General features: G+C 36.2%; 1 protein-coding gene across 2 annotated transcripts in view; it reads right to left on the bottom strand.

The window, feature by feature from the left end:
* The window catches only part of LOC141434641 (frequenin-2), a 209,919-nt gene extending 190,418 nt beyond the window's left edge, over positions 1–19,501 (bottom strand). For both annotated transcript variants that reach the window (XR_012452077.1, XM_074097065.1), the window contains exons 1-3: positions 19,483–19,501; positions 10,195–10,309; positions 8,361–8,524 (exon numbers count right to left, since the gene is read on the bottom strand). Coding sequence is in view for 1 of the 2 variants with exons in the window: in XM_074097065.1 (XP_073953166.1) it covers positions 8,361–8,424 (64 nt within the window). In the remaining variant the exon portion in view is untranslated. The remainder of the gene's footprint in view (positions 1–8,360; positions 8,525–10,194; positions 10,310–19,482) is intronic.
* Between the last annotated feature and the right edge of the window lie 734 nt (positions 19,502–20,235).

Below are 20,235 nucleotides of genomic sequence, written 5' to 3'. Positions count from 1 at the left end.
AACACCGCGCGATAACCGAATTCCACGAGAGCTAAAGCCGCGGGCAAAATCTAGTAAGTTAATTATATGTTATTTAACAGGCAACAAGTTTTTTTGTTAGCAGAGTGATAGCTCTCGCACCTCGATTAAGTACCTTCTCACTTTGTTATGATTAGTTAAAATATTTAAATTGGATCGGAAAATTGAAACTGGTACTCCCTCACGTCCTTAAAGCATCACGTTCCTGCCGTCGATACACTAAGGTCAGCAAACAAGACCACAAATACAATCGCCTTTGTTTCAGTGAAACTCTGGCACCGTGCAGCGGCAATGCACGTTGTGCCCCGCTATTTGGTCAAGCAGGACTACTCGTATTACAAACCTGTACACGGCAACTACGAGGGAGACGCTTTCGTCTCGCCTATGGGTTGGGCACACGTAAAGACGTGATGCTTCTAAAAGTGCAACCGCCAAGACATCTGCCTGTTTTCACACGAAGTAGCATTTATCGAAGGGCATGTTCCATCAATCTATGTTAAGTTTCTGTTATTAAATAACATTAAAAAAATCAAATTTTGATGTGATAAATATCTGTTTTTTTTATTCTATCAAACAGCGGCGAGAGAAAACACAGGTTAAATCAAAAAAAATTTATGGTACTTGAAAAGAGCAATAACTGAGTAGTAAAAAAACCGGCCAAGAGCGTGTCGACTCGCCCGAAATAGGGTTCCGTAGCTTTACGAAGAAATTAAGTAATATTTTTGTACGGAATATTCCAAGTTTAGGTAATATGTATATTTTATACCTCAGGCTGCTATTTAACTTTACTTTAACTACTAATAATTCTGAAAACTTAACCGTTATAGTTTTCCTTGTAAGTTTGATATACTTACAAATACTGATTTTTTTTTCAAATTTTTGCTCGATTTTAATGAAAATTTGCACTTTAAAGTTGAATAATTTGCAATTAAATCAATGAATAGAAAAATCGTTTTAGCAACCCCTAATGGTTGGCCCACACTTGTTGGATAAGAAAAAAAATCACCCCCATTTACGTCTACGGGAGGTACTCTAAAAATTATTTTTTTAATTTTTTATTGTACCATTTGGTCGGCATAGTTTACATATATTCGTTCAAAATTACAGCTTTCTAGCATTGATAGTACCTGAGCAAAGCCGCGGACGGACAGACAGACAGACAGACAGACATGGCGAAACTATAAGGGTTCCGTTTTTGACTTTTGGCTACGGGACCCTAAAAAAGTATAATGAAGTAAAGCAACTAGAGTTGGCGCCTCTTTTAATTTAAAATTTAGTATTCGTTTTCAGCGAATATTTGTTATGGTTAGTATATATTTGGTAATTTCTAATAGTAGAAGATACCTACGTTTAAAAATGGTCTGCACCCGTCTACATATTTATTGAATTAAAAGCATCTATTGCAAATTTGTTATTTAAAAAATATAGATTACCTACGGGAGTCAGCCGGCTAAAAATTTCCTGCTCAAACTCCAAAACAAAAAAGTCTATAACTGTATTCATACAATTTTTATGCAAACTACTATCTATCGTTGTTGAAATGAATATTTATTGATGAAAGATATATGAACACATGGTAGTAAATCGTACCAATCCAGAAGTTATGCCAACAAAATGTAGACAACACGATTAGCATTACTCGTCAATATTACGAACAGTGGCAAGTGGCTCAAAAACCTCATTTTGTGACTGCGAGTAAATACGACCGAAACTCAGCCATTATGCGCTGCTTATACATATAAAAAAGTCAATAAAAGAACTTTTTAAATATATCGAATCCTAAGATTGGTGGGAATGATGAGAAAGAACGAAGCACAGAGTAGATAAATATCTCAACAGAGATATCAACTCATAAAATTGCACTTGATAAGTATGTGAAAGCTAGCTAAGTTATTCAGTGCCTGACGAGTTCAGTTGGCGGTAAATGCAGTGATGATCTCGTACGAATAAACATCGATACTGGTAAATTGAAATGTATTGAATTATACTTACAACTATTTTACAACTATTTTACAATGTCCGTTCGATCACGCGCATTCATTGCACGCAGTGGGACAAATAAAGAGTTGACGACGACAATAGTTATAAGGCGCTATGATAAGTAAATGCGAGTCATCATCTACGAGAAAAACCTAATTGACTTGACCAGTGAAAATCATAAGCATAGGCCATTAACGCGTGCGCCGGATCGCGCGTGCTTTGTATGTATGTGGCCCTATCGTTGCGCAGTTGACAATGTTTTTTTCTCAGCAGAGTAGCTATTTTATGTACTCTGTGGCAAGAGATGTGAGACTCGCGCGTCGGCCTCGGCTCCTGGAACCGTCCAATTGGCGCCGGTCGAGAAACTTCCTCACTTAACTTCGCTATAAAACCAACTTCGTCACTTATTGGCCAACACTGCAATTACTTCAGAACAAGGATCAAGCCCCTACGAGCTTAATACCACAATTTATTGGAAATAAATGATGGTTATGAATCCTTTTCACTTTAAATTCAAGCTTTTGTTTTAATTAAATGTACCTATTCCAAAATGGTCATAATTGTGTGTATGCTTTGATCGTAAAGATTTTCCATTTATCGTAGATAACAAAAAGTCTCCGGTCATCTAATAGTGTATTAGTGTCTAAGAGTGGAACTATTAGAGGAAGTTAATAGTTATAAATAAGTACTTAATGAAACAAGAACACTCAAACACTAAAGAATTTGATTTGCATATTTACCTTTTAAATTCACTTCACCCTTAAACATCTACCTACGCTCGTTCAGTCGTCATGTCTAGTCTAGTCTTATTATTCATAAATACGACCTCACTTTAGTAAACAAAAGGTAACAGAAACCGCCATTATAACACTTATACATTAAGAATGGCAAAAAGTTTTTACTGTATGTGCGTGTGTGGTCTAAAGTCTACTCAACCAAGTTTAAATTAAAGCCATAAGTATAAAGCCGCCCGAGAGTGCGCCGCGAAATTGTTCGGAGACGAGTCACCAGCAACGCATTACTAAAACAAATGTTTTGTTGAACACACAAAGCTAGCTATGGGACTTGTGGGCGCTCTCAACTAGCTGTCAAATTAGACACGACCCCAAGTTTTGGTTATGATATCCATATACAAGACGAGACTAGCTACATTAAATAAGTCTTTTCCCGAGTTTAAGAGCAAGGGACCGGACACCGGAATAATTACAAGAAAGTTCAGAATCGTCGTTGTCATAGCCTGTAACTATTACTCTCAGGTTTATTTATTTTTTCTTTAACAGACTATAATTATCTCTCTACTGGAAAAAGGCCTCCAATGCTTCGTTTCGTTCGTTTATGGTGGGAACACCATTCATCTCTGTAGACGAAAATGTATTGAGAAAAGCGTCTAAGTCTTTTCGGTTTGCCTGTTCCGATCACCATTCCCCGGAATCCATTACGTAACGATTTTTGCTCATCGTTTTATACGGAAGGCGTGGCATGCTCAGTCCAAGTTTTGCCTTGCGATCTTGGCTGGCACCCACATAACCTCGTTTTAGGTTTTGCTGTAATACCACTTTGATTCAAATATAAACAAAGATAGTAGGTATCGTGTTGTGCTGCAAACAATATCAGACATTAGCCCAGAGATGATCTCATAAAATCAATGTACAATTTTCGCAAGTAATAACCAGGCAAGTTGGTTACAAAATTCCAGACTGGTACAGTCAAGGGCAAAGATATCGACACGACCACAGTTAAAAAAATATGTATACACGACTTTATGCACTTAACATTAAGACCGTGTGTACATATTTTTGCAACTTTGGCCGTGTCGATATCTTTGCCCTTGACTGTACCTATGTTTATTTTCATGGAACTTATATACCTACCATAGCGTATTACATATGTAATTGACACACGGCGAGAACAAAGTAAACTGCTGAGTACAAGATATTATAAAGGATTTCGTAAATACGAGTATAGTGTAAGTTGCTCGAAAGATTTCAGGTCGTTCTATATTACCATGAAAATTATTATACCACAGCTTACCTAGATATTGTGAAATTGTCGTTACATGGAGACAATAAAGCTTTTTATATTCCGAGACTGCGTTCTGGGTACTGAAAAGCGTAAGTTCCAATACTGATAGTACCGAAGCCGTAAAAACTAAAGAACAGACAGCAAGTAAACTTATCAGAAAATCTTGCAGAAGTTCAACGAATTAAATACTCCCGTAGAACCATTCGAGTTCGAAACGATTCAAGTTTGTAAAGATAAAATGGGAAAGCCAAAGGTACTTCTAAATTGAAGTTGTTTCTGAGGATACAGTTCAGACTTAATCTCGTCCTAAAGCTGTATGCAGGTAGTTACGGTACACCGTAACTTATCAAAGTAGCAATACAAATTGCTTTACTCTAAAGGCTTTACACTTGGTAAAAGAAGAACGGAATTTGTAGGTTCATTAAATTGTCCTACTGTGAATGATAACTTTCATGGCAGGACTTATTTATACTTTAAGTACAAAAAACAAGGTGATTGCAATCTAAGTATCGAAGTTCTGAGCACCTGGGATAATTCTATTCCACTCTACATTATGGTAGTACTGCCTGTAGGTAAAACGAACTGGAACATAAACCACACATCAGAATTTGCACAAGAATATCAGAATTCTTACAGATCACACACACACACACACACACACACACACACACACACACAAACATCACGCCTGTATTCCCAAATGGGGTAGGTAGAGCACACGGAACGTTACCGCTTCGGAGCCACTTTTAGCAAAAGCAGCAGAATTCTTTAACCTTGTTATTTACTTCAGTTCGCTATCCATTCATGATTATTACTGGTTAGTTACTTGATTAATACTTAGGTATTAAAGAGTTCAATGATTTGTTTACCTGGATCACTTTGAAAATAGGCATATTTACTAACGTTATCAACGATCTGCGTGCTTTCTAAACCACTACAGGTATATACAGCCTGTTGATTTCCAACAACAAATTAAGTTGAAGCTCATTGGAATAAAAAAAGTTTAATTGGTAATAAAAGGAAAAGTACAAAATAAATAACCAGTAGATTACTTTTAACGTTTGGTATTTTTGTAATAGTCAGTAATGGGTTCGAGATTACTGAATCACGAGGCGGGAGGCGTGGCTTCCACTTCATAACTTAGTAACCTGTGGTCACGCGACCACTTATTTATACACCACGTCAATTTATCACTATTAAACTTCATTTGCTGCTGGACAATGGCCTGAAACCTCAGCGGTGCGCTGCCCACGAGCAAAACCATGTTGATACGACGTTTGATTAATCGAATGGGTAGGTACCTAAAAGTGGCATTTCTTTGCTTCCCTTGCCAAGCGGTCATTTGATAAAACAGACCTTTAAATTGTAAAATTAGATCAAAGATGCTACTGATCTATTTATGTCCTTCTCAGGATTTCAAAGTATGTATCTCCGTACTAAACTTAATTTCAGCGATTTAAACGTAAAGAGGTAACGAATTCTGGGCAGACGTACATAGTCGAGGGTAACCTAGTTATGTATTTTCCTCTAAACGACGTCTACTAATCAGGAAGAAATTTTACTTTGAAACTTATAAGGCACTACAGCCACTCAATGAAATTAATTAAGAAACTGGCGCTAAAGTTCACTAGCCGTCATTTTGGAGTACAACCTAATCAACTGTGGTAAAGACTGTACACGATAAAATCTGGAGGCTATGCATAATCTGGTGTTACTTTGCAGTGAATGCTAATTGCAGCAGGTAGTAGGACCTCGTGCAAGGTCCGCCCGGATTGCTACCACCATCTTGCTCGCTAATCCTGCCGTGAAGCAGCAGTGCTTGCACTGTTGTGTTTCGGCGTGGAGAGTAAGACAGCCGGTGAAGTTACTGGCACTTGAGGTATCCCATCTTAGGCCTCTAGGACGGCAACGCATCTGCAATACCCCTGGTTGCCCTGGTATTGCAGAAGTTTATGGGCGGTGGCGATCTCTTACCATCAGGAGACCCACTTGCTCGTTTTCCATCCAGTAGGATATAAAAAAAATTTCAAGCAGCACTTTTTTAAGTAAATAACTAGTGGTTATGAAATTACATAGTAAAAATATAATCAAAACTAGCCGTTACCCGCGACTCTGTCCGCGCAGAGTTCGTTTACCGCAATCCCGCGGGAACTATGCAATTTTCTGGGATAAAAACTATCCTATGTCCTTCTCCGGGACTCAAACTATATGTGTACCAAATTTCGTCTAAATCGGTTTAGACCGGATGAAGTAACAAACAAACAAACAGACTTACCAACTTTTTTTTAAACCTAATTGTAGTTAGAAAATATATTAGCAATAAAATTAGAATGACAAATAAATATCAAAAATGTCAGATAAATGCAATACAAAACCTTTGTAATTAACCACTTACAAAACTATGAAGTAACACAGATACAAACATAAACTTAAATAATTACAATTCCAAACATTCTTGTTTATTACAAACTTTAAAAAAAAAGAATTAAAGAAGAGAATAAAATAATGCGCTAACCCTACTTATAATAACATTTAAAAATTATCAGGTTTGGGAAAGGTAATCATTTTTTCATTTTAATTTTTCAATCCATGAACTAATTTGTTTGTATGTTTCTGGGGCGGTACATGAATTACGAAGTTCAACTCAGAAAGCTCTCGGTATTCAGCCTCAGCCATATATACATACTTCTACATATAATGTTTCTGGGGCGGTGCATGAATTACGAAGTTCAACTCAGAAAGCTCTCGGTATTCAGCCTCAGCCATATATACATACTTCTACATATAATGTTTCTGGGGCGGTACATGAATTACGAAGTTCAACTCGGAAAGCTCTCGGTATTCAGCATCAGCCATATATACATACTTCTACATATAATGTTTCTGGGGCGGTACATGAATTACGAAGTTCAACTCGGAAAGCTTTCGGTCTTCAGCCTCAGCCATATATACATACTTCTACATATAATGTTTCTGGGGCGGTGCATGAATTACGAAGTTCAACTCAGAAAGCTCTCGGTCTTCAGCCTCAGCCATATATACATACTTCTACATATAATGTTTCTGGGGCGGTGCATGAATTACGAAGTTCAACTCGGAAAGCTCTCGGTCTTCAGCCTCAGCCATATATACATACTTCTACATATAATGTTTCTGGGGCGGTACATGAATTACGAAGTTCAACTCAGAAAGCTCTCGGTCTTCAGCCTCAGCCATATATACATACTTCTACATATAATGTTTCTGGGGCGGTACATGAATTACGAAGTTCAACTCAGAAAGCTCTCGGTATTCAGCCTCAGCCATATATACATACTTCTACATATAATGTTTCTGGGGCGGTACATGAATTACGAAGTTCAACTCAGAAAGCTCTCGGTCTTCAGCCTCAGCCATATATACATACTTCTACATATACGTCGCTATAAACTAACTATTAAATGTAGAAGTTAACACAGTTTTTAATTTTACTTAAAACGTATTTGCTTCCGAAATTAAAACTTCTAATTTCAAAAAGAACGAAATGTAAATATTTTGCAATTTGGCAAAAGGAACACCATCTCCGTCGTAAAGGCTAGAGGCTAGAATCATAAAAACACTGAAGACGATTTTATCTGACTTATTCACTTTAATCACCTTACCAAATTAAATACCTGTTCTAGGAATCAGGAGTTAAATCGCGAGCTTTTGTTAACAATCCACATAAATAGTTCCGAATGTCTGACAGTCGTGAAACTTCCACTTATACTGTTATACCTACATATACCGGGTCCGGTAAACGTTTTCACACAGGTTAAATAATTTAGCACCTGTGCGACCGAGCTTTCCTCGGGCTTAAACTCGTTAATAAGCATTTTCCCAGAGATAAGACCAAGCTAGATCAAATGTCATCCCCGAAACTCCCCACATACCAAATTTCATCGAAATCGTTGGAGCCATTCCGGGATTCTGATTATATACATACATACATATAAACACATAGATTGAATCAGGCGTTACTTTGTTTCTATGTCAATTAACTAAAACAATTACTTTCCTCACCCGCGACCTTTATGATAGCTACATTTATGCAAAAAATGTGTGTTCATGCAGTTCCTCCACCTCCACCTTGTAAGAACACACAAATCACACAAACCCATCTATCATCACCACCACACTACACGAACGCGTTTCGAACTCAACCAGAGCTCATCTTCAGAGCAACAGCCCACCACTAAGCATCGTAAACGGTTTCTTGCATAAACGTAGCTATCATAAGATCGCAGGTGAGCAAAGTAATTGTTTTAGTTCATTAAATAGGGTAGGGCATTAACTGCAAGCTAGAAGATAAAGATACTCACAGTAGGTGGCGCTGGTAAGCCGATCGATGGTGTCCTGCTTTAGTTTTGAGTTTTTCTTGCCCATGGCGGCGGTGGCCTGACGCGGCTGGCAATGGCACCGGGTCTGTCTGAGTCACCCCGGGCGACACTTTACATATTATTCGTCCCCTCGAACGCCCGTCTACCTGCAAATTGAGCTCTAATTAGTACCTCGAACAAACAAATAAACGACACGACACTGTTGATTCACGCTGTGTACAAAACGGATTGATACGAAACATATTTTAAAACGTATATTTTTTGAAATTAAATATCCTGTCGTTTATTTTGTTTCGTCCACGCGAAGGGGATCAACTGGTGACCCACCGTTAGAGAATCTTCCTACTTTTTACCAATATTAAGTATAAACGCGAAAGTTTGTATGGCTGGATGTTTGTTTGGATGTATGTTCTACTCTTTCACGCAAAAACTACAGAACGGATTTCAATAAAATTTGGCACACAGGTAATACCCTGGATTAACATATAGGCTACGGGATAGGGATAAAATCTCGGAATAACAACCGCTGGGCTTTGAGTCATGAAATTTGAGATGTAGGTAGCTGGACGTCTGGAATAACACATAAGCTACTTTTTATCCCGATATTCCCACAGGATAAAATCTTAATGAAAACCACGATCTATTTGGGAATTCTGTAAAATCCCGGAATTTCAATTGTAACTACTCTAGATCGAATAGTTTAGGCATGCAAAGCCGCGGGTAAACTCTAGTATCAAATAATTTGTACAAAGATGCGTCAACCATGCGTCAACCGCGTAACCGTCGCGTTTCCTGGCTGCCTCCCTATGTGACGCTGCGGATCGCTATCCCTCTCTCACCCGACATAAATTATAGCTGTTTTCCCATCTTGTGAATATTGTAGGGCGAGCGAGAAGCGGCGCGACGTAAACGAAATACTTTATTTTGGCGTGCCTTTTGCGAAAACAAGCCATTTATAAGATAGCGATAAATCAAGACACTCGTTCGCATCTGTACTTATAACGTACATTCCAAAACTTCATAGGAATTCTCGCAAATACAAAGTTTATCTTAATTACTGATAGCGCATCAATAAATCACGTGGTAAACTATGCGTGAAAACACGTCAACATATGCCTACGAGTACATCAATATTTATTGAAAAAGTATGGTGCGCTTGGCCTTTGTCCATAATTGCGAGTATCTATCCTGCGTGCGTTTTATCTTAGTGAGTACATAATTTTGACACATTTACATACATGTATAGCCTATTAGCTGGCACGTAAAACAGTTTACCTACTGGTGATTGACTGTAAGGAATAAGATCAACAACCATGCATTTATTCCGGAATACGCCAAACAATACGACTATTTCATAGGCCTATAACGTTCTGTCAGAGTTATATAATACTGCAAATGCTTTCATCAAATTAATATATTTCGTGACAGGAGGTGAGTTTGACGTGCCTGCGAGCTGTTGAGCGGTTGCGATTGTCGTGGTACCCATAAAACACTTGCCAAACTTCCCGCGGCAGACGTAGCTTTTTAAATTATTCAAGCGGCACCGCGGGAGTTCACCCAACTCCTCCGGTACCGAACTTATAAGTTTGCATCCAGAAGTATAAGCCACAATAGTTTAATGACGTGATCAGTAATTCTAATTTAAATGTTGCCTTTGACGGCTTCGACTAATGAATAGCTTTGGTTCACCGTTGAACAAACAACAGATAAAAAAATAAAGTTAGACAGCATGAAGCGATAGAAAAAGAGTTTAAAAATAATATACCTATTATGTAATCTAAAACTAGACTTTATATTTTGAAACTCGAAGCAGTACCTTTAGCGTATCGTATTTATCTTCCGGTAGCACGGACCACATACACTCTCCATCACAAAAAATCGTTTCACTGTAACACAGTTAACTTTATTCCCTTCACGATTTCGTTCGCTATCTGAAACGAGGGAAAATTCTCTCGTTACACATTGTTTACAAATTAATTTCGCAAAGCTTCGCGGTTTCTTCGCTTTGTACAGACTAAATAGTTCTTGCGATATTGGGCGCTGTCGAAAAATAATGATCTCAGCCACAAATAGAGCAGTTTTTAAGCATTAATACGTTTTGCATAACTAAGCTTTTGTAGGCGTGAAATTTAATTACTGCATACGGTATTTACGTTTATTTACGTTTCTAGGGTAAATATTATTTTTCTTCATTATCTTTGTAATTCAATTCAAAAATAATGTATCTATTAAAGTAAATATGAAGTAGGAACTAACAGAACACTAATTAGAACCTTTGAAATAATATATAATTCGCAGAGCAAGAGATATCTGAAAACGAAGAAACAAAAAAGTATCTACCGGTAAGACCTAAGTACAAATTGTAAGTGATCATCATCAGGGGGCCTGCCACGCTCTCTTAATACGATTCAGTTTAGGCTCTAAACTGAACTGGATCGCTATTTCGTACCACGACGTTACTTTTGCGATTCAGTTCAAGCACGGTTCAGCGACAGCGATACAGACATTTTCATTCACTCACTTCAAGCGGTTTTCGTACCATGACGCTTAACTTGAGTGGGAAATGAATCGCTTCAGTGTCAAATTTAGCGATTCAGTATAAGTTACTCATTCTGTCAATTCTTTTGGAATTTTAAGTGTTTTACTTGAAAAATGTAAACATCAAAAATATTTTTTTTACCGTACAACGGCAAAAACTACTAGACACTGGCAAAATTGTCCTCCGATGGACAGAGCCATATTTTTTTAAAGAAACAACAACAACAAGTGTTTTACTTGGAATATTTTTAAATTTCAAGAACTTTTAAACTTTTATTCAAGTTTTATACCTTTTCATAGGTACTCACGACATTGTGCTTCTTAACTCCTCGTTGATAAAACTAATTTTTCAGTGAGAAAAGAGACTCGTGGATTAGTGACAGCGTAACATTTTATTTGTAATCAACACAACGGTTGCTAAGAACACGGAATGACATAGAGTTATGGTTTTCCTTGGGTTTTCCAAAGGAAATAAAGAGGTTTTAGTATACAAAATTTGGTTTGCATATAGCGGCATCCCTTTCGCGACTTAGCGTTTCAGTTTCGGACCAGAGACAATATCGGTCTTTCATTCACTTGTAAACCATTGAGACTCAGCTCTGAGAAATAAACGTCGTGGTACCAATTTCGACGATTCAGTTTAGGTGCCTAAATTGAACTACTCTGCGTTTGGATCGTTTATGAAATGATCACGGTAGGCCCCCGGAATACTGTTTTATTGAAATGACAACGCTAATTTATAAAATTTAGCTATAAATAAAATATCCACTGATTGAATTGCGGAAGTTGCGGCTTAACTTCTGTCGTGAGCAATGTAACCGAGATAGGTAGTTCGGGTTGTAGACAGCAAGACAAATGTGACGTCATTATCTTATCTGTACGCGTAATTCGGAAGGATTTATTTCCGAAACAAAAGAGCCAGCCGACAAATCTGTGCTTACTGCCTCGACCGCAGTGACCGCCGTGTGGGGACCAAATTCTACTGATCTCATTCTTAAAAGTTTCATGTTAACTAAAGTTCGTGGTTAGTATATCATGACATACCTGAATGATATTATGTTACGTTATTATTGTTAACCAAAACACAAGAATAGGTACCCGCTACCTAAATTCTTAATGTTCTGTACCTACCTACTCTGGTTGGTTATTGGTAGAGTTGTTGATGTGTCAACACCTAATAGATTGCAGGATTGCAGCATTCGTATGTTCATTTTAACAATTATAATTTTTATACAATATGTAAAAATCATCTAAGGATATATTATGCGTTATTTAAACGAATTGTTTTTTTAACGCTATACTTGCTAGCCCGTGAGTCTAAAATAAAAAAAAATGACCTCTGCATGTATATGTAAGTAAAAAAGAAATGTTTTATTTAAAATCTGTTCATTGAAAATCTTCATCCCAAACGTTTCTAGTAGTGTCCGTTAAACTCTTGAGACAAAATTGGATTTGCTCTGCAACCTAAATTCATGTTGACTGGTAGTTTTATAGTTGTTTAACGAGGGTATTCTACCACTCTTACTATCAATTTCACCTAAGATATCTACTTAAATATCTTGTGTGAACAATCAACCCCTTCCATCCATTGCTGTTTTAATAACTTGTTTTTACTTCTCTATAGTCTTACATAAATAGACACACATACCTAAATATTCTAAGTACGTACGGATGATGAAAAATATAACGTTTTAAACTTTCGTGATTTCACTCATGAAAAATCTGTATAAAAATAAAAGTCCTGATTGACTCTACATGGAAATCGGAAATTTTGCTCAGAGATTCCCTTTATAACGTAGACAAGAATTTTGCGCAATTTCACTGAGTAAGGAGTTCAGCAACGGGAGCGTACCGCGGGCGCAAACTGAGGTTGTCTCTGTACTTTGAATTACTTTCTGGGTACGAAAGATGAAATATATCTAAACTAGCATTTGCTCGCGGCTCCGCCCGCGTGGTATTCGGTTATCGCGCGCTGTTCCCTCGGGAACTGTGCATTTTTCCGGGATAAAAATCCCAGGCAGCACACAAGTCATATAACTGGCCAACAATTTAGCCTTATGCAGGGTTAAGCTTTATTATATATGTATAGAAGCTGTGTGTATTGCCAAGTTCTGTATTAAAGTTGTTTTTTGTTATGATAATGCTATTAGCTGAGTTAGTTCTGTAATTTGCCGATTTTATTTCTTAAAGCTGAATAGTCATCATAAATAGACCTGTTACTCAAAAGAGTTTGTGTAACCTTTTGTATAACACTGGTATAAGATTCTATTATCCAGCAGAGTACTGAATAATTGAGGTTCTGTTCTCTTTTAGCTGTATTACACACCACATCTTGACAGTTACACAGCTGCTGTATAAAGTAGGGTGTGGTTCCTGTTATGAAGCATATAGTTAGTTAACAGAATTTAAGGTAGCTGTTATAACTACTTTATGCCGCTTTAAGTATGAAATTACTGTCATGTGCAGCTAACTGGGGTAAAAGCAAAAGTAACAGATTCTTATGCAGAAGGTGGCTGAGTATTCACGAAAAGTAGACATTTTTTAAGCTAGCAGAACTATTTTGCAATATTTGTCAGCATTTATGCGGCTAGTAGTTTGACATTTCGATTTCGTGCACGCGCTTATACTTAATATTAAAGTGTGTTGTGTAAATGCCGCCTATCAAAAAAAATGCTAAAAATATACTGTGGGTTTTCATTTATTTTATGACTGAATCCTAATTGTTTGATTTACGAGTGTGTACGATTATATGTAGAACAGTTATCGAAAATATGTTGTGGGCAGACCACTTTTAACCAGAGAACATCTGAATAAGTGGACACATAAGGTCTGTTATGCAGAAATTAGACGAGGAGCCGCTGTGCAAGCAGACTTTATTCAGAATGAGCGTCGCCATAATGAATAACATAACCTATTAAATGATGAGAAATTTTATACTCGAAAACTCAATTATGATAACGAAATCGGTATAATATTCTTGTAAAAAGTATTACAAGGTTACTTTTGAACCCTCAAATGGTATAAGAACATAAAAAATATTTCACTCGTAAAAACAAAACAACGACGAAATGTTGTTTATTTCTCAAAAACCTGGCTTATCAGGTAGCGCGTAAAAATTTTGCACGAAATGTATATATGAATACACGGTAAAGTTGCATGCGCACCTACAATTTATTATTTCTAGCACAAATAAGCGTATAAAATTATTTACCGCTAGGACATTAAAATTTGGCCATTTATTTTCTGCTGCTGTCACTCACCAAACAACGCGTGCACTTTTAATTTATTTTTGTGTTCGATTATGTCAACTTCAAATTTAATTCGAATAAATTCTTGATAAATGTTCTGAAATAAGCTTAAAGCTGTGTATCATCTGAATATCTGAGCTTTGAAGGACTAAGCATATAGTTCATTCATCATTCATTCATCTTCTGGATAACAGAGCTATAATACTTGCATAAAAGAACAAAATGCTTTTATGCAGAAGATACTCAGCTTGCCGTACAATTATTCAAAACTTATTCATGTGTTATATTGCTATTACCCAGCTATTAGCGGTATAATTTTGTGCCCAAATTGCTTGAGTAACGTCTGAGTGAGCGCCAAATCAGCTAATTACGGTAGTCTTATTCAGCAATTCGTTTCTGTGACTGCTATTATAAAAAACTTACTCAGAAGGTTTGTGCTGGCTACTTAAGTAGCCTATGTCACTCTCGGGCCCATAAACTATCTCTATGCCAAAAATCACGTCGATCCGTACACACAAACTATCTGTCTGTCTACTAACTAACTGTCTATTAAAACTGAAATTGTTTTTTTTTTCAACTTTTTTGTTTGTCTAAATTGTGTCTGAGGCGAGACAGTGACTGCGAAGTGTAATATATTATGGATAGAGGCCGGATTATGCATATGCAACATAAAAAGCTTGAAATATGCATGAAAGTTTACAAAATACGCAAAATTTAAAAGTAAAGTTTTATATATATTTTAAAACTATATTTACATATTATTATAGTAATCATTAATTAAGATATTCAACATTTTTGATTCTAAATGGACGTAACAATGAAACACTGTTCGAAATGTTCAGTGCTGAAGTCGTGCCTTTGATCATTCCAAATATTTCTAACAGCCGAAACAGATAGTTACACATCCACTGACAGAACTGGGAAGTATTGGCCTGTGCTATATTGTTAGCACTTATTGCTTCTGGCAATGAATCATTAACTCAGAAATATTGCAAAATATAGTTAAAATATGCATCATGACAAAGTTTTAGGTAAAATATAAATGTGGGAATGAGGGGGAGGGTGGTGGGTGGATTTGCGGACGAATGATTTGATGGACAAGAGCGGACGGAATGACCGATGATTTTTGTGGAGTGAATGGGATAAGCGAGTGAGTTGGAGAGTACGAATTACGATCGGGTGAGCCTAGTTGCTGCATGTGTTTTCTGTTCTTTGCTATTTAACGTATTCCATTTAATTTTTTAGTAAACTTTTTCTTACTTTATTTCGAAAAGTTGAAGTTGAGTTCCTTCAAACGATCCCACATAAATATGTAATAATCCATGAAAATGGACGAAATGCAAATACATATCCAAATATGCAATTGCATTATAATCCATGGTTATTTTATCATTCACTAGTGGTATGTGTCTTATGTGTTGATATTCTCAATACAATTTTTTATTAAACAGGAGAATAAGAAACCCATATCAGAGGGGCTACTACGAAACTCGCAAATCGAAGTTCGTATCGCACCGTCCCTTTTACTCGCGTATTAAATGACATAAGCGTCAGCGGGACGGCAACATACGAAGTTCGAGTTTTGCACTTCGTGGTATAGGGCCAGAATCGGCTGAAAGCTCTTTTATTTCACTTCATCGCGACAACAATGTCGACCTCTCAGGCGGAGGATAAAAATGAAACACGTTTTATGTGGAATTTATTTGGCCAATATCTACTTACATTAGATACTTGAAAGGGTGAAATTAGGACTTGTTACAGGGTAAACTTCTTACGGGAATAGTTACACGTAGTATTCAATAGGTAATAAATTTATTTTCACAATTTAAAGCAAAAAAAAAAACAAATTACAATAATAAGCAATAGCTAGAATAAACCTCCCCCCAAAGATCAACAGTAGTACCTATTTGAAGAAATGTTATTATTATTTTATTATTGGCAGACCTAACCGGCGATGGTGGGATGAACTGGATACTTCTTGAAGGACTGATCTTTGTATGCAGTGTACAGAGAGCAGCGGAAGTATAGGGAGGAGGCCTATGCTCAGCAGTGGAAAATGTATTAAGATTTTTTTGTTAGGTGAGTATTTATCTGTTATTTGTTTTTGGAAGAATATTCTCATTATTTGAAAACTATACCAAGTTGCTGTGTATTTATATATTGGCGACTCTCAAAGGAAAAGATAGAACAAATATTTCCACAATCTGCAACCCTTCGCTTTCAAACTTATCTTGTTAAGTCCTACACATTTACATTTTAAACGAACCTTAAGAACGAAGTCGGCATTCAGTTGGCAATCTTGCTAATCACAATCCGTAAACCCGTATACACACATATGTATATTCAAGATTTATTTTGCCCTTAGTATTGTAACGGTATTTGAAAGTAAACCTCTCAAAATCACACAGAAAAAAAGTAATGTTAAAAAACATTTTAATAAATTTGTTACAAAACATTACGGTATCCCATCTTAGGCCTCTACTTTGGCAACGCGTCTGCAATACCCCTGGTGTTGCAGATGTTTATGAGCAGTGGTGATCTCTTACCATCAGGAGACCCACTTGCTCGTTTTCCATGCAGTCGAATAAAATAAAAACATTATGTTTAAAAATCAAAATGTATGGAGCTGTCAATATTGAACCAGGTTCAATGACTAAATTTAAGTTTTAGCTGTAGAAGTTCACCTTAGTTAATAGGTAGGTAGGTAGGTATACCTACTTACTATAAAAATATGTTTGAAATAACCTAATCATAAAAAATAATTTTTAATTCTAGCTTTTTTTGCTGACTGTACTTTTTGTTACCTGCACTTGCATTGTCACCCAAACTACATTTGCATACCAAATTTCAAGTCAATACGACAATTGGAAGTTGGTAAAATTTTACTTGCAAGATTTGACTACAGACAGACAGACACAACGGGACAGGTGAAACTAAATAAAAGCTTGTAAAAAGATAAATCAATTATCCTGAATTCAATTTCATTAAAAAAATAATCACATATGATCCCATCTCGTTTACTGCAGGCCAAAGATAAACTTTATATCAAAATGCATTTATGGTGATCCGGGAAAATGTGGAGGTAGAGCTCTTTTCCTTTCAAATTCGTCCCTTTTATTTATATTCTGAATTATGGAGATCAGTACCATAAAAAATATAATACAGTATGTGCGGGAAGTGCGGGTGTGCGAGCTTGATGTAAAAGCATAGATAAGATACTAGCAGACCGAAGATTGGGACTCGGTCTCAGCTTCGGCTAGTTCCGGCCAAGGATATGGTTCAAGCCAAATTTTTGGCCACGCCGAATCCCAGTGTTCGTGAGTGTTGATTTTATATGGTAAAATTAACGTAAGGAAAATACATAATAATAAGTTCTCAATTTAACTTTAGTTTAATGTACATTATAATGTCTAATAATAATATTATTATATAAAATCCCTGTACAATAATAATATACTTTTTAATATGTTATGATAAGATTCGGTTTTGATTAAAGTTTTGGCTGGAAAATCGGTTTAGGAGTTAGGGGTATTTTCATTATACCTAACCTTTACTGTTTTTCAGAATTAGATAACTTTGGATTCTTTGTACTCAAAATCATTAGCACTATTGCTGAAGGATGAAGAAAAAAGTGTGTCAGTTTTATATTTTTTTACACACAGTTTTAAATTAGGCACATTTTTCTTCGTCAAAATCAATAGTGCTCGTGATTTTGAGTAAGACAAAGAACCCAGAATTACCTGTACCTATGTGAAAAGAAGCAAAGGGTACACTTATAATGAAAATGCTCTTCGATCGGATACTGCTCAAGAGGAATTAACTGTATATAGGTAGTCTTTTTTTAACTTATAGAAATTATAGCTAGTGCCATCCACAAAGACGCGTGATTTTGTCAAAATTAGACATTAATTACATTGTAATAAGAACCACGGCACGCGTCATCGTGAATGACTACCTATCTGTATACGAGTAGAATTAACTTTATAGCAAGTAAAACGTGTTAAATTCCTTACATAGTTATATATGCAGAGTAAGCTTTTATCTATTTATTTTCCATAATATTTGACGAACTTCCATTGTAAATTGCTGCTGCGCGAAATAAAAATAAATCAAGTCACACATGAGGCACATGACATCTAAGGTTAGAAAATTCATGAAAAGGATTTTATCAGTATTTTATTTCAAATATACAAGGAGAATTTCAAAATATAATAGTTAAAGAGTAGTTTAATTTCCGTTATACAAATTAAAGTTAGTGTCAAAATAGTGTCGAATTTTTATTACACTAATCGTGGGAACGGTAGTTGTTAAATCCACCCACGTAAGGTATATAGCGCTATAATAATGACCATGCCGTAGATATAATAAGTTTTTGGTAAAAAAATCATTTTTAATACAAGCTTTTTTTGCTGACTTTAATTGAAGACATTCCTAGACGAACGCAAAAAAAAATCAAATCCGTTCATAAATGACGGAGTTCTGAGGAACAAACATAAAAAAATACAACTGAATTGATAACCTCCTCCTTTTTTTGAAGGCGGTTAATGACATATTTTTAAGAAATAGGATAATATGTAAAACCCATGCATTAAAGGTTTCTCATTTATTTAAGTTTCTACATACCGGGTGTGGCCTGTAATACGAGCAAAAAATTAAAACATAAATCGTCCTAATTAATCTGAACATCATTAGTTCAGCGACTTTTAATATAAAGAAGTCTTTTACTTTTCCTTTTTTCATACAAATTAAATACTGCTATCAATGTACGCCATCCTAGAACACAACTCTGACGTCGCCTGTCACGCTACAAACATGAAGCATTTTGCTTTACATTGCTTCTTCGAATAAACTAAAAAGTATAACAAAATTTAAAATGTTGTTCAGATTGACGAGGACGATCTATGTTTATATTTTTTGCTCTTATTACAGGCCACACCCGGTATACCAAAATAGTTACTAAAATATTACGGTACTCTAGAGAAGTCTCAGTTTTTAAAAGTACTATTTTGGGCCTCATTAAACACTAACAGGGTATAGGCCCGCAAAAAAGTTAACATTTTGATAGTATTAACAGGTTTTACAAGTTTTTAAACATAAAACAATATGTGGTATCTTCACAACAGGAGGATTAGGACAGACGCTACCTCCGTTTTGATTGTATACGCTACGGACAAAATGGCGGCGTGAGGGAAGCAAAGCATTGTTGCCAATTCGTTGTATCGGCTACTTCTATGTGTGCATGATGGGTTGACCGAATAGTACCATTACCTACAACTACATATTATTGTTTAATACTGGGCCTTCTTTGCCTCACGTACCTTATAACACAGCTTATAGTGTGAAATATGTTGGATAAGTTTTTTAGGTACGTTATACTGTGTTGGCAATGATCATTTTTCGATTTAGGGATCCGCTTACAAAATATTAAGCTTTACAGTGCTAATTTTTGCTAAAGTCCCCACTTCCTTTACAAGCTAAATCGTTGGCTGCAAGAATCTGTAAATAATGAGTAATAGGTAGTCAATCACAATTTATATTGAATATTTACTGATTAAGACAATATACCCTTGATCAAGACAATAATATTTCGTATGAACGCCATATTGTATTGGATGAACACAAATATTGTCTTGGGTTAAAACTACTTAAAGAAAATAATTAATGTAAACGTACGAGTGCTCGACACGCTAATTCCCAATAGACGTCACCCTGCTGTCATCTCTATTGCTAATGACATAAGATTAAAGATGCCAACTACCGGGACAGCGACGAGCACTCGTACGTTTACCTTACTTGGATTTAAACAATATTTCTGAGACTATGAATATTTTCGGTCAAAGAATTCCTTTTTTTCCGTGTAGCCCGACACGCACTTGATAGGTTTTCTATTCAACAAGAGCTCTATAATGGCTCAAATTTTGTTGGGTCGTGATATATAAACAAAAGATAGAAAACGAATATCAAATTTATTTTTTGGGATTGTCACTAGAGTTCAGTGGTGTGGCGTCGTAACCACTCGATTCCTAGGAAGATGCCTACATTTTTCAATGACGTCAGTGATGACAAGTATG

Source organism: Choristoneura fumiferana, chromosome Z (genome assembly GCF_025370935.1).
Source record: "Choristoneura fumiferana chromosome Z, NRCan_CFum_1, whole genome shotgun sequence".
Lineage (NCBI taxonomy): Eukaryota > Metazoa > Arthropoda > Insecta > Lepidoptera > Tortricidae > Choristoneura > Choristoneura fumiferana.
The sequence above is the reverse complement of the archived record's forward strand: the minus strand, read 5'-3'. Positions and strand labels throughout refer to the sequence as shown.